At 35.6% G+C, this 13,714-nt stretch overlaps 1 protein-coding gene across 1 annotated transcript in view; it reads left to right on the forward strand.

Annotated features, from left to right (window-relative positions):
• The window catches only part of RAPGEF6 (Rap guanine nucleotide exchange factor 6), a 196,720-nt gene that overhangs the window by 162,414 nt on the left and 20,592 nt on the right, over window positions 1-13,714 (forward strand). The window contains 9 exon segments of the mRNA XM_032336811.1: window positions 392-416; window positions 418-481; window positions 484-539; window positions 541-579; window positions 581-605; window positions 4,967-5,031; window positions 5,033-5,091; window positions 7,594-7,617; window positions 11,615-11,835. Of these exon segments, the coding sequence (XP_032192702.1) occupies window positions 392-416; window positions 418-481; window positions 484-539; window positions 541-579; window positions 581-605; window positions 4,967-5,031; window positions 5,033-5,091; window positions 7,594-7,617; window positions 11,615-11,835 (578 nt within the window).

Here is a 13,714-nt window from a genome sequence, read left to right on the forward strand (position 1 = left end):
GAGAGTCCCTTGTATTTTTTTTCTCCCACGGTTATACTCTGTTCATTTCAACAATATTAAAATTTGTCCCTACATGGGCGCCTGGTGGCTCAGTGGGTTAAGCCGCTGCCTTCGGCTCAGGTCATGATCTCAGAGTCCTGGGATCGAGTCCCGCATCGGGCTCTCTGCTCAGCAGAGAGCCCTGCTTCCCTCTCTCTCTCTCTGCCTGCCTCTCCATCTACTTGTGATTTCTCTCTGTCAATAAATAAATAAAATCTTTAAAAAAAAAAAAAAAATTTGTCCCTACTTACTTTAGCTTTGTTAGAGAAACTTGGTGTATATGCTTTACTGCCCTGAGTCTTTCTCACTCCTCCAAGTCCCTTATTAATGTTTTTATTCTCATCTTTGGCAGTGGCCTGAACCTGGCATCTGTAGCAACGACTCAGAGGTACTTGGGAAAAATTACCAAGCAAGTATGAGAAACACCTCCAAGATCTACAAGACCTTTTGATCCATCTAGAAACATGGCAAAATACAGAAATATTCTTAGTAGTCAAAGCAATGCAGCCTCCAATTATTCCACTCTTCCCTGTTGTCAAGAAAGGATATGACATTTCTCCATGAAGGTATTTAAAAGTTATTTGAAAATTAGCATGTTAAACTTCAACTAATTCCACAGAATTGTGCTTATTATATTTCATATGTTTTGCAACCTTTTATGTCACTAAAGCTTTATGTAATTATAAATGCAGCAACTTTTTATAAATCAAAATCCCATTATTGACAGAAACAAATTTAGGTGTTTATCCTATGCATTCAAACACAAATTTCACTTATACTCAGATCAGACTGTTGGAATCAATATTTGTTGATTTTGCTAAGTAATACTTTCCTTCCAACTTTTTTTTTTTTAATTGAATTACTCAACACATGCAATACATAAAAGTTCCCAAAATCATTGAGCAACTAAATGAATTATGACAGAGAGAACATCCATGTAACCAATACTCTTGGCCAAAACCAAAATGTCCCTTTCTAATTAATTACCACCCTCATTCTCTTCCCCAAATAGTAATGACTGTCCTGACTCCTAATACTGGGATTTAGTTTTATCTGTTGTTGAACTTTATATAAATAGATTTACAGAATGTATTTGTTATGCTTTGGTTTGGGTTTTGGTTTCTGGTTTATATTGTTCAACCTTAGATTTGTGAGATTTTTCCATGTTTTTGACTATAGCTGTACTTGACTTTCCAAAAATTACTGTTCCGTTACCTGAATGCAGTACAGTGGATTTTTCCATTCTTCTGATAAGCATTTGACAGTTTTCCACTGTTCACCTATTATGAATAATGCTGCCTTGAATATTCATATCAGTCAAGGTGGCATTTATGGATCTGATACTCATATAATCAACTTTAGAAAAGAGTTGGCATTATGTACTGAAGTTCAAGCACTGGCATTGTTATTAAGAGTTGTCATTGTTCCTCATCAGTACCTGGTAAACTCAGTCTTCTTATTTTACCCATTTTAGTAATGATGTGGTTTAATTTGCATTTTCCTAATTACTAATGAGATTGAATACCCTTTTATATATTTATTGGGGGTTTTTTGGGTCAATTATGAGTTTCAGGTTTCTTATGTATTCTTTTTATCAGGTTTTCTCTTTCATTTATTACATTTTTAAGTATTTATTAATAAATCCTGGGTGTATGATCTACTTTTTGAGTCTTAAGATTATCTTTTGTTGAACAGCAGGTTCTTAGCCTTAAAAGCCTATCTCAGTGATGTTTTACCTTATTTTATCTACAGACTTCCTGAGTTAATTTTTGTGTATGGTATTTGTTCTAGTACAATAACTTACTAACTGCTTTACACTCTTTTTCTCATGTTACAATAGACATTATAATATTTATACTCAATTAGTTTGATGTTAGGTTAATATTCATCAGTACTTTTCTATGTATTTGGGCAATACAAGGAACTTAGATTATTTAAATTCCATTACTAACTTCCCAGTTTATATGCAGTTGTTCTTAATGCTTTGAACTCCCACATACTGTCATTTAGTATAGTCAGTATTTATATGATATTTTTTGTTTTTATTTCTTTCTGCATATCAACGCTCTATGTGGTTGGGTTTTTTTCTTGCTATAGAACACTATTATTTACGTGCAAGTCTGCTGCTGATGAAATATCTTAATTTTATTTATCTAAAAATAATCTTTACTTCATATTTCATTTTTAAGGCATAATTTTGGTTGGCAGTTGTCGTCTTTGAACATTTCAAGAGACCATTCCATTGTGTCCTGGCTTTCATTGTTGATGTTGGGACATCATTTGTCAGTCTTACCCTCGCTGTGCCTGTGACTATATTTTGTTCTTTCCAATAGCTGCCTTATTATTTTCTCTTTGTCTCTTTTTTACCTCTGGTTTGGCTGTGATGTAACTAGGTGTGGCATAGTCCCTGATTTATTTGTAAGATGTCTTGAAAGCTGTATTTTGATTTTTTGTTGTTGTTGAGGTTCTGAAAATTCTCATTCATTTTGTCTTCAAATTTTTTACCTTTCCTCTTCTAACCTCTAGGAATTTTTATTTCACCTCTGTTAGACCTTATGACTTCCTCCATTGCCTCATACCTCTTTTCTCTGTTTCTCATCTTTTTGTCTAACCATGCTTCATTCTGGATAATTTTTTTCCAGTTTATCAGTTCTTTCTTCAACTGTGTGTAATTTACTATTAAATATATCAGTGAGTTCCTACTTCTAGTTTTTGTGTTATATGAGGCTTTTTTTTTTTCTTTTTGGTGAGGTTTATAATTTACATTTTTTTATCTTTATTATGTTCTTCATAATAGTTCTGTGTTGTTTTCTGTATCTTTGCACATATTCGACTTTGTTATTTTAAAGTCTGTGTCTAATAACTCCCATCCTTTGTGCGTTCCTTTCTGTCATTTTTTTCTCCTGCATTTAATTCATGTTGTCTCTTTTCCTGATAGCCCTGGTTATTTTTGGTCAAATGTATGTTGTTAATAAAAAATTAGAGAAATAATCTGAGATTTGGATAATGCCCCATTCCTCCAGAGAAATTAAAGCTTGCTTTTGCCAGGACAGCTAGGTGTCCTAACAATCCAAAATCACCTTAATCCATTTTCGTATCTTGAGATAATTTAACACTGAACTTGTATCCTGGTCACATTTAAGTTCATCCTTAATCCCAGGATAGCCCTTCGGGATCCCAACCCAAAGCATTGGAAGTTTGCCAGAACTTAAGTTGTTTCCTTCTAATCTCATAGGTTGGGATGGTACCACTTAGTTCTTTAAGTTCATCATCTGCCTTTTCTGAATCAGTAAATACCCGTAGGATCAAGCACTGCAAAATAGTAAACCTTCCCCAAGATCTTCATTCCTCTTCAGAATCTTCACTGCTTCAGTAGTTTTTTGATTACTTAAATTATTTGCTTTTTCTGTTTTTGCTCAAATTTTCTAGTTATTCCCAGTACAAGGTGGTTCTGATTATCTGATCTTACTGCCCCTACTCTCCTTACCCCTCTTTCATAAGGAAATACTGTGATAGACTTCACATATATTTTTCTGACTTGCTACCTCAAAACATGTTTATGTGACTTGAAAAGTATTTTTGATTATTATTTTGTTACCACCTCACATATTGAGACACTGAACAACTCAAATCTTTAATGTATAGGTTCTGTTTACTATGAGGAGATAGAACATGCTGTGTTTTCAGACCCATATAGGTTCTTAAAGTTGTTTGGGACTTAAGATTTCCCACAGAGGCATCTCAGGGGCCTACCACATTAGATAAATGCAGCCACACTAAGTATTGAAGGCAGGCATGAAAAAGAAACACTACGATAGACAGTCCACATTGCCTTTTGAACATTTTTTTTTTCTTTTTGCCTTGTACTCTGAACTTTAGTAAGCCATCAGATAGGCTAAGTTTGGTTTTCATACTTACTCTCTTCAGAGAAAAGCAGACCATTTTGAAAGTTGTGTGAATTTTTCCTCAGAGCCCAGTTATCAGAATAGAAATAATAATTACGGAACTTTTAAGTAAGCATATTTGCATCAGTTGATGAAAGTAAGAATTGTAAATTAAAAACTTTGGGTAAAAGAAGGTGAATGGCAAACTAGAAAGTGTTTCTTCTGTGAGCCAGCCACCTCTTAATTTTAACTAATAATTGTGATTTAAGAAAACATACCTACTCTTCCTTAATCCCCCACCAGAACCCTCCCTTTTTTTAAGAATAGTCAGAAGTTTTCAGGGGATATCTTCCCTTGTTAAATGTTGACAACGTCATTTAACAATTTCTAAAGTGTTTTTAAATCAAAGAAAACTTACTGGATTAATTAAGCCCATAGGTCACTCTTTATGACCCTGGCTAAAGCCTAAGTTTTTAGGTGCTATACCCTGCTGTCTAAAAAGAGCAGAGACAGGTACCTGCCTGAGAGTGAGCTGAGCATCTGGAGAGTAAGACTTAAGGAGGTGCACATTTTACAGGTGTTCCTGTAACAATACTGTGAAATTGGTTTCAGAAGCTATGTAGCTTATCCACCTTCCAGTATTCATAATCACTGCTCCATAGGAATAGAATTCCTTCCAATAGCTCAGTACCTAGGAGCAGAGTTGAGTCATATACATTGCTTCTTAAAATAGAAGTGGCGGGGCACCTCAGTGGCACAGTGGTTGACTCTCTGACTCTGGATGTCAGCTCACTTTATGATCTTAAGGTTGTGGGATTCAAGCCTCACATCAGGCTTGGTACTGGGCATGGAGCCTGCTCAAGAATCTCTCTCTCTCTGCCCCTCCCCACCTCCCTTTCTATCTCCTCCTCTAAGGAAACAAAACAAAAAACAAGAAAACAGAAGTGGCAGTTCGAATTGTGCTCCCAAGAGAAACTTGACTTCTGCTTCCTTTATATAGGTATTTTAATTTGAGAAACCAAAGAATTGCTTTTATTCCATAGGAAATGACTCCAAAGTAGATGGTTTAGTGAATTTTGAGAAGCTAAGAATGATTGCCAAAGAAATCCCGCCAAGTTGTTCGAATGACTTCTGCTAACATGGACCCAGCTATGATGTTTCGGCAGAGGTAAGACATTGAAGTGTGTAAAAGTGTTAGAGTGACGTCAAGTGATAAAGCAATAATATTTATTAACCATCTCCCATTTGTTATATACACTGCATGACATGCTTACACAGGCCAGTCATAAGTAATCATTTGTCTTGGTACCCCTTAAAGGTAGGTGGTATAGGGTTTCTTTTTACATTGGAAAAAAACCAGTGTTGAGAGCAGTTAGGTTATTTGCCCAGTAATATGTAGTTTGCTGACATTTGAACACGTGTTCTGTACTACTTTTTTGAGTAGATGGATAATTCTGTATTATTGTTATGTTAAGATAACTAATATAAGAAAATTGCTGACCCTTACTGAAGTTATCACAGAGGACAAATGCGTTATCTGATTTTCAGCCTTATTTGTATAGTATTATTTATTAGTCCTGCACATGTCTTCTATTTTTACTGAATATTTTTAAGTTGTTTTCTGATTAAGTCATACTTTATTCTTTTAAAAACATATTCTTTTCCTCAAGCCATAGTACTACTGTTTATTTGTAAGTACTTTAACAGAATTGAGAAAGTGCAGTATTTAAGCATGGTTCCATCATTAATAGAAATGGCAGATGTTATTTGTATTCCATATTCAGTTCTAAGAATGCTTTTTAAAGTTCATTTTTAAATATAGTAAAGTTTTTCTAGACTATATAAAACTTACAGAACATTTGTTGTCAAGATGTTCTCAGTAATTTTCATAATTTTCAGGGTAAATAGATAACTGGGGTTTTAATCTAGGTGACTTACTTTTTTCTGGGCCCTGTGTGTATAGCTTCAGTACATAAGACTTCAAAATGAACTATCAACAAAGGCAAGCACAGTTCCTTTGACTTAAAAAAACATGTAGTTCTAGGAATGAAACAAAAAATACTTTTTTCTTTAAAAATCAGAGGTGAGTTAGAGTTTTGATAACCAAAATATAGTGTGTGTGTGTCAGGGTAGATTTTTTGTTTTGTCTTACTTACTGTTGTAAAGAGAAACTTGACTTCTGCTACCTTTATATAGGTATTTTAATTTTGAGAACCAAAGAATTGCTTTTATTCCATAGGAAATGACTCCAAATTAGATGGTTTAGTGAATTTTGAGAAGCTAAGAATGATTGCCAAAGAAATCCGTTGGGGAAGAGTCTTTGTTTTTGTAAGGAGTTGATCTGATGGTTGCTCCTAGTGTAGAGGACCTTCAGAGTATGGGCAAAGGGTAGTGTCCACTGTCCTCTTCCTCAGCCATCCCCACTCTACCCTTAAGAATCACTGTGTGTAATGAGCAAATGTCGGTGCTCAACAGTTTGGAAGCAGAAAACAGTAAGAACCAGGGACCAAAGCAAACCTGGAGGGGGTTTGTTGTTTGTTTGTTTCTTTAAGTTTTTGCTTTTGTTGCATGTTTCTGTCCAGTGGTCCCACCACCTCCCTGTTGTCTTTATGTGGACCTCCGTTTATATGTTAGGAGCCTTGTTCCTGAAGACATTATGAATTTGTGCCCCTACCAGGCCAGTAAATAACGAGTACCAGCTGAGCTACTAAAAAAAAGCAGAGGAGGAAAAACCTAAGGAGGAAATTCATAAACTTGGCTGTTTTCTGTGGAATGGCCTTGGTTAAGTAGAATATAGTGTGGGGGAAAAGGAAACATTTATAATTAGTTTGGACACTTAGAATGGATTGAATTTTCCTGAATCCGTTTTGTCAGCCAGTACTGAAATGTGCTCCTTGTTTAAGCAAGTAATTGTCCATTTTTGTGGGGTAAATTATCTAGTGTGGACAAAGTAACATCTTTTATTCTAACAGTAATCAATTTGCTGACTGAAAAACAGAGACTTGGGGCACCTGCAGCTGGAGCTTAGTGGGTACAGGCCTGGTACACTGAGGGCCGGCAGGGAGCAAAAATAAATAGAATCTTTATTCAGTCTAATTGGAGTATAAGGATATGCAGTATCTTATTCTGATGGTATTTTTTACTTAAATTTAAGTCAATTTTGCTGGTTAACATTTCTTGTAAAGTACATTGTCAGAGAAATTTCTTCCCTTAGAAATGACATAAATTTTTATGTTCCTTATAATTTCATCCTGTCATTTGAATGAGTGGCCCAGAAATCCTTTCCAAAAAAATACTCAAAAATTCTTCCTTAATTTAAGGTTTCCTTCCCTAAAAACTTTAAATTCACAAGTTAGAGTAAGAACGTGTTTTTTTCTTAAGTTTCTTATTAACATAAGCCTAAGATACAGATTTGATATTAGAAATATAATTAACCTAAAAAAAATATTTTAAAGAATATTGCAGGTTTGTTGGCCTTCAGTACGTATCATAATTCATTTTACCCCTCTGCATTCCATTAAAGTCATTTTACTGTTAACTACCATTTTTTTCTTAGTATAATTTTTCTGTTCTAGTCTGTCTTCATAGTTTCTCTGACTCTCAACTGTTGTCTTTTTTCTGTGCTTTCCTATTCAACCCATGCTTCAATGTTTGTGGCTCTTGCTTACAGGAAGAAGAGGTGGCGGAGTCTGGGGTAAGTGTAGAGATGAATGCAACTGAAATGAAGATTGTACGACTCTTAACATATACTGCATCCTATTCATTAATGCACGCACAGAAAATAGCATGCATTCTATTAACCCTGTCAACCTACATTCCTGACAAATGCCTTTTGCTAACAAGGTGAAAGTAGTGATGGAACTAGCTTTTTTTTTCCCCCTTTACTTTGCCATTGTTGATGTCCCATAAGTCCCTTATAGATTTTAATTTAGCAGGGGCAGTTAAATGATGATGATGACAGTAAATATTTGGTGTGTGCTATGTGCCATTTATTATTCTGAGCACTTTAAATGAATTACTGAATGTTCCATCCACCCTGGGAGAGAAATACTGTTATTCTCATACTCTCAGACAGGGGAGATAGACTGGTCTAAATTCTTATAGCTCACTAATAGTGGATCGAGACCCAGGTAGTCTGATTCCAGAATCTGTGCCATTTTCTTATTCTCAGATGCCATATTTTGGGGTGCCTGGCTGGTTCAGTCAGTAGAGTATGTGACTCTTGATCTCACAGTCATGAGTTCAAACCCCACGTTGGATGTGAAGACTATTGTTAACAAAAAGTTTCTTCAGATGCCATATTTTATTAAGAAATACATGATAATAAAAAAAATGGATCACTTTTGTTTGTGAAGGTTTTGTTCCCATTAGTTTTTCCAAGAAGAGGCAGCCTTATCCAAACTCTGTTATAAAATTCAGTTAGTAAACAGTGAATCTTGGAAACACTGCATCAAAAACTAATGATGTATTGTATGGTGTCTAACATAACAGTAAGAAATTTTTAAAATTTTTAAAATTCAGTTAGTAAATAATTGAAATAGGATTATTTTAATTCATCAGATTCCACTAATACTGTGAGATGTAATATAACATGATAGAAATTTATTTTAAATTTCTGCCATTTTTAATAAGAGACTCCCTTATCTTTCTTAAAACTGTAATACAATCAGGGTGACTAGCCAGCTCAGTCCTGTAGAACATACAACTCTTGATCTTGAAGTCGTGAGTTCAAGCCCAAGTTGGGGATAGAGTTGATCTTATTTAAAAAAAAAAAAAAAAGAACTAATACAATCAGAAACTGCCACCTTTTGTTGTTCAGGTATGTTCAGATCTCTGCTTTTACATAGATACCTATTTAGAATCATAGAATGTTTAGGACCTTATAAATCATCTATGTATCCCTTTCATTTTTAGATGAACAAAGAGATGGTTTTGTGAATGAAGGATTTTGTTATTTTAAGACTAGAGTGAATCATGAAGTTAGATGCTCTTATTACATGATAGGATTTTTTGTGAGCCACTTAACTTGAACTTGAGTCTTGTCTTATTTGTGATCTTGTTTTCTGTTGGAAGTTTGGTGAACTTGAACTTCCTTCTCCATTCTTCCTTCTCTTTGTGTTTCTCATGTGTTTCCTGTATTCCACATTTATGTCTTGGTCTTTTCTGGTTCTTCTCACCAAAAATAGAAATTGATTCCTGGCATTACTGTTATGAAGAAAAATACTTGGTCAGTACATCCTACTGGGAATTTGGGGTATTGAATGACTTAAGTAACATATTCACTGTTCGATTTTAGGGTTGCATTCTGTTGTGATTTTGTAGATGCTGAGTGCTTTTATTCTTATATCATGGTATTTTTCTGTTCTGAAAGTAGTTTAGAAGACATTTAATTGTCATTTATTACAATGTTTTTAGTTATTAGAATTTTGTGTGTATCCTAGATTTGTAGAAACCTTTTTTTTTCCCGGATACCAGTGAAGGAAAACTTATTAAGATCTTTGTATTCAAATTTGCTCCTAAATGTTGGCACTTGATTTTACTGCATTTATTTGAATCTAAGATATCTTCAGTTGTTAGACACAAACCACTGTTTGATGTACCACTAAGAAAAATCATTTCACTGCCTTCTTACCCCTGAGTATTTTTTACTTTATGCTTATTTAAAAGAGCTCTTGTGTAAACTTAGGTATGTATTTTATCACATAAACACCCTTTTGCATTCATTAAAAGAAAAATGTTGGGACGCCTGGGTAGCTCAGTTGGTTAAGCAGCTGCCTTCGGCTCAGGTTATGATCCCAGCATCCTGGTATCGAGTCCCACATCGGGCTCCTTGCTCAGCGGGGAGCCTGCTTCTCCCTCTGCCTCCATCTGCCAGTGCGCTCGTGCTCTCTCTCGTTCGCTCTCTCTCTCTCTCTCTCTCTCTGACAAATAAATAAATAAATAAAAATCTTTTTTTTTTTTTTAAAATGTGAGCAAATTAAATTGGTTTATTTGGATCTTAGACTTCTTCGTATTTAGAATATGAATCTTCTGAGTGACTAGTTTCTGGGAGGTTTTTTTTCCCTGCACAGGTAGTATCTTTTGTGTCATCCAGGGTGTTAGTAATGCATTATTTCCTAAAACAAGCCATTAGAGAAGTAAAAGCTTTGGTGCTAGAGTCTTGGCTTGGGTTTGTAGATACTTGCCTCCTTTTGACTGCTGCTTTGGGAATGTTGTCGGATTCACTCCCTTCTTAAAATCATTTGAGATTGAAAGAGTAGTTCATTAACATCATTGGATTTTCTTCCCAACCATTCTTAGTTTTGACGTTTCTCTGTGTGAAATGGGCCTGACCAGTAGCAATTGAAAGTTGGTTTCCAATGTAAGGCACATCCTATTCCAAAGATCTTAAAATACTGAAAGAAAAAAAAATACTGTAACACTTAACTTGTGTTCACTTAGTTTACAAAGAAAACATTAGGATTCTAGTGTCTGTTTTAAATAGTATGTAAGCATTGAAGAACAAATTTTTCTATAGGTTGTGGTCTTTTAGAATATTTGGGGATAAAAATGAGGGTAATTTAATAAACCCATAGATAGCTTTATTATTTTGGAATGGGAACTTCATTTAAAATAAAAATCATGGGGCGCCTGGTGGCTCAGTGGGTTAAAGCCTCTGCCTTTGGCTCGGGTCATGATCTCGGCGTCCTGGGATCGAGCCCCGCATCGGGCTCTCTGCTCAGCAGGGAGCCTGCTTCCCCCTCTCTCTCTGCCTGCCTCCCTGCCTACTTGTGATCTCTGTCTGTCAAATAAATAAATAAAATCTTTAAAAAAATTAAAATTAAAATAAAATAAAAATCATTTAAGAACCTTGCATTTCTGGCCTTATTATAAATAGTATAGCATTTCCTATTTTCCATTGGTTCTAGATGTGGTTATTCTAGAATGAAGTTTGCCAAAAAGAGGAGAGTTGGGAGAGGGCTTTAGCTTGTTTGAACTGTAGTTATTTCTGCCTGGCTTGCAGTTCTATCACGGAGGCATTGCAAAGAAAATTCCCCAGTCACAGATAGTCCTAGAACCACATATTGCCTAATCAGTTGGTGTGCAAGTAGAAGACTGAGTAGCTTTCCTCTCCTACTTCTGGTCTCTAACTATATTGAATTGAATATAATACTTATTTTTCCTGTTGATTGTTCTCTTTGAATTTGGTCAAGATCAACTTCTGGTAAAATTGGCTAGCATACTCAGAGTGGGTCTGCTGTAGACAGGAATGGTGGTGGCGGTGGCATACCCAAAGCAGCACAAACAAGCAGAGCTGCTCTAGAAACTCCTGGTGCAGAGATCTGACTAAGGATCCACTTGTTGTGACCCAGGCTCTTGCCTTATCTTCAGAGTGTGGATGGCCTTTGGGCCAGTTTTACTTGTCATAGTTTTGTCATGGGTTGCATAGGCGCAAACATAAACCTGATGGAATTCGTTGTGGTGGTGAGGGCGGTGTTATCTTATTCTTTTGAGTTCTACACTTTGCCGAATCTTAGAACTCAGAACATAGCCATGTGTGCCATATTACTCTGCATTAATGCTCTTCATCTTTTAACTCATTTGCATCAGCATGCAATAGCATTAACAGAACAAAATTCTTTTAATCTTAGTCTGGCCATTTGTAATTCTCATCTTTACTGCCCCTCATTGTGATGTCCATCTCCCTACAGGTCACTGAGTCAAGGCAGCACAAACTCAAACATGCTGGATGTTCAGGGAGGTGCACACAAAAAAAGGGCACGTCGCAGCTCTCTGCTTAACGCCAAGAAGCTATACGAGGATGCCCAAATGGCAAGAAAAGTGAAGCAGTATCTTTCCAGTCTGGATGTAGACACAGATGAGGAAAAGTTTCAGATGATGTCATTGCAGTGGGAACCTGCCTATGGTACCTGTAAGTAACAAAGTTTCACTTAATATAAAAGAAAATAGAAATTTATTTCTCCAGAGTTAAGCTGAAGTCCCATGCAATTGTTCACTCAAAAAAGTTTTCTGATACACCCCAAGCATTGAGTGATCCTCTTAACCAGATATTGAAATACCATCCATTCTGAATGATTACCCTATGCAGGAAGTTGAGAGATAAAGAGTTCTTCTTTAAAATTCATTATAAAGTCTTCTTACAAAAACATGGAACATTATAAGAGGAGCCCTTCTGTTTGAGAACATTTTTACCTTCACCACTGAAATTGAAGAATAAAAATAAGTGAAAATTTTTACCTTTTAAAATCTCACAGATAATGTTACTTACCAACTACAAAATCCAAGAAGTTTAATTGAAACCCTTAGAGAGGGGCCCTTGGGTAGTTCATTCAGTTAAGCATCTGCCTTTGGCTCCGGTCATGAACCCAGGGTCCTGGGATCAAGCCTTGCATCAGGCTCTAGCTCAGTGGGGAGCCTGCTTCTCTCTCTCCTGGCGTCCCCTGCTTGTGTGTATGCATGCTCTCCCTCCTTCCTTCCCTCTCTGTCTCTCTCTCCCTCAAATAAATAAAATCTTTAAAAAAAAAAAAAAAAAAGGAACCTTAGAGATAATAGGTGTCAGTAATTAATAAAACAAAAGTCAGGCACATTCTAATATTGATGTGATAGCCAAAAGAAGAGCCTAGTCTTGATTTTTTTTTAATTACGTGTAGGTTTCCCCCACTATTCCCTAACTAGAGCATTTCTATGAAACCTTTTGTAAGCCAAAAATGACATAAAAGGAAGAAGCAATTACCTTGAAGTTATATGAAAGAAAATTTGAGTGGTCCCAACCCCCCCCAAAAAAACCTCTTTTAGGTTTTTCTGATACCTTAAGACATACTTTGTTAATGGGTGCACAGAATAAATCTAGATAAAGCAAAGATGCACACAGACCCAGTTGAAAGCTATGACAGTTTGATAATCAGATACCGAATATAGTTTCTGAGAAAATAGCTTGTTGATTCTACTCTGACTGGGTTCACATTGCGTCTATAAGTAAGAATTCTCTTCAGATTTCTTGTAGCTAGTGAAAACTGATATTGACATAAAAGCAAAATGGCGTAACGCAAACTTCTGAAAGCTGAGAATACCTGTACAACAACAGAATGTGTATGTGTCTGGGTCAAGGAAATGATGAGTCACAAAAGCAGACTTCAAAAATAGTGAAAGATATTGTGTTGTGACAGCCAAAAATGATGATTAAACTCTAAGTGGATGTTATTTTATGCATATACATATATATGTAATTAAATATTACACCAATAAAAATTCCAATAGGCTGTCTAGAACTTGATAAACTATTGACAGAATATTGTTGGGGGTGGTTCACATTTTCTGTTTCTAGTCTTCCTGATTGATAGGAGGAAATGGTAATCATCATGGGCTGACCCTGAGATTAACAAATCGCATATAATAGAAAACAGTTTGTCAACAGAGTAGAAAAGAGAAAGTGGACATATAACCACATACTGATTTTAAAATTTCAAATATGATGGTAGATTTTAAAGTACAGAGTAAGCCATTCGGTAAATGATGTCATAAAAAGGATTTTTTTGGACCCTTCTACCCATAGGAATAGAGTATGGTGGAACCTTCTGAAGAATGAAGACCAAGTTTGAGTGTCATTATTACTTTCTGAGCAAGGTTCTCTTCATCCTAGTTCTCTGTTTGCCCAAGGATGTAAGACTTAAGGATTGACAGTATGTTTTATTTCTGTGATTCTTTCTACATCAATCCTATTAAATTGAAGGAGAAAGAAATAATAAAACCTAACCATTCCTGAGAACTTTCTATATGCAGCAACCATGCTA

Source organism: Mustela erminea, chromosome 3 (assembly GCF_009829155.1).
Source record: "Mustela erminea isolate mMusErm1 chromosome 3, mMusErm1.Pri, whole genome shotgun sequence".
NCBI lineage: Eukaryota > Metazoa > Chordata > Mammalia > Carnivora > Mustelidae > Mustela > Mustela erminea.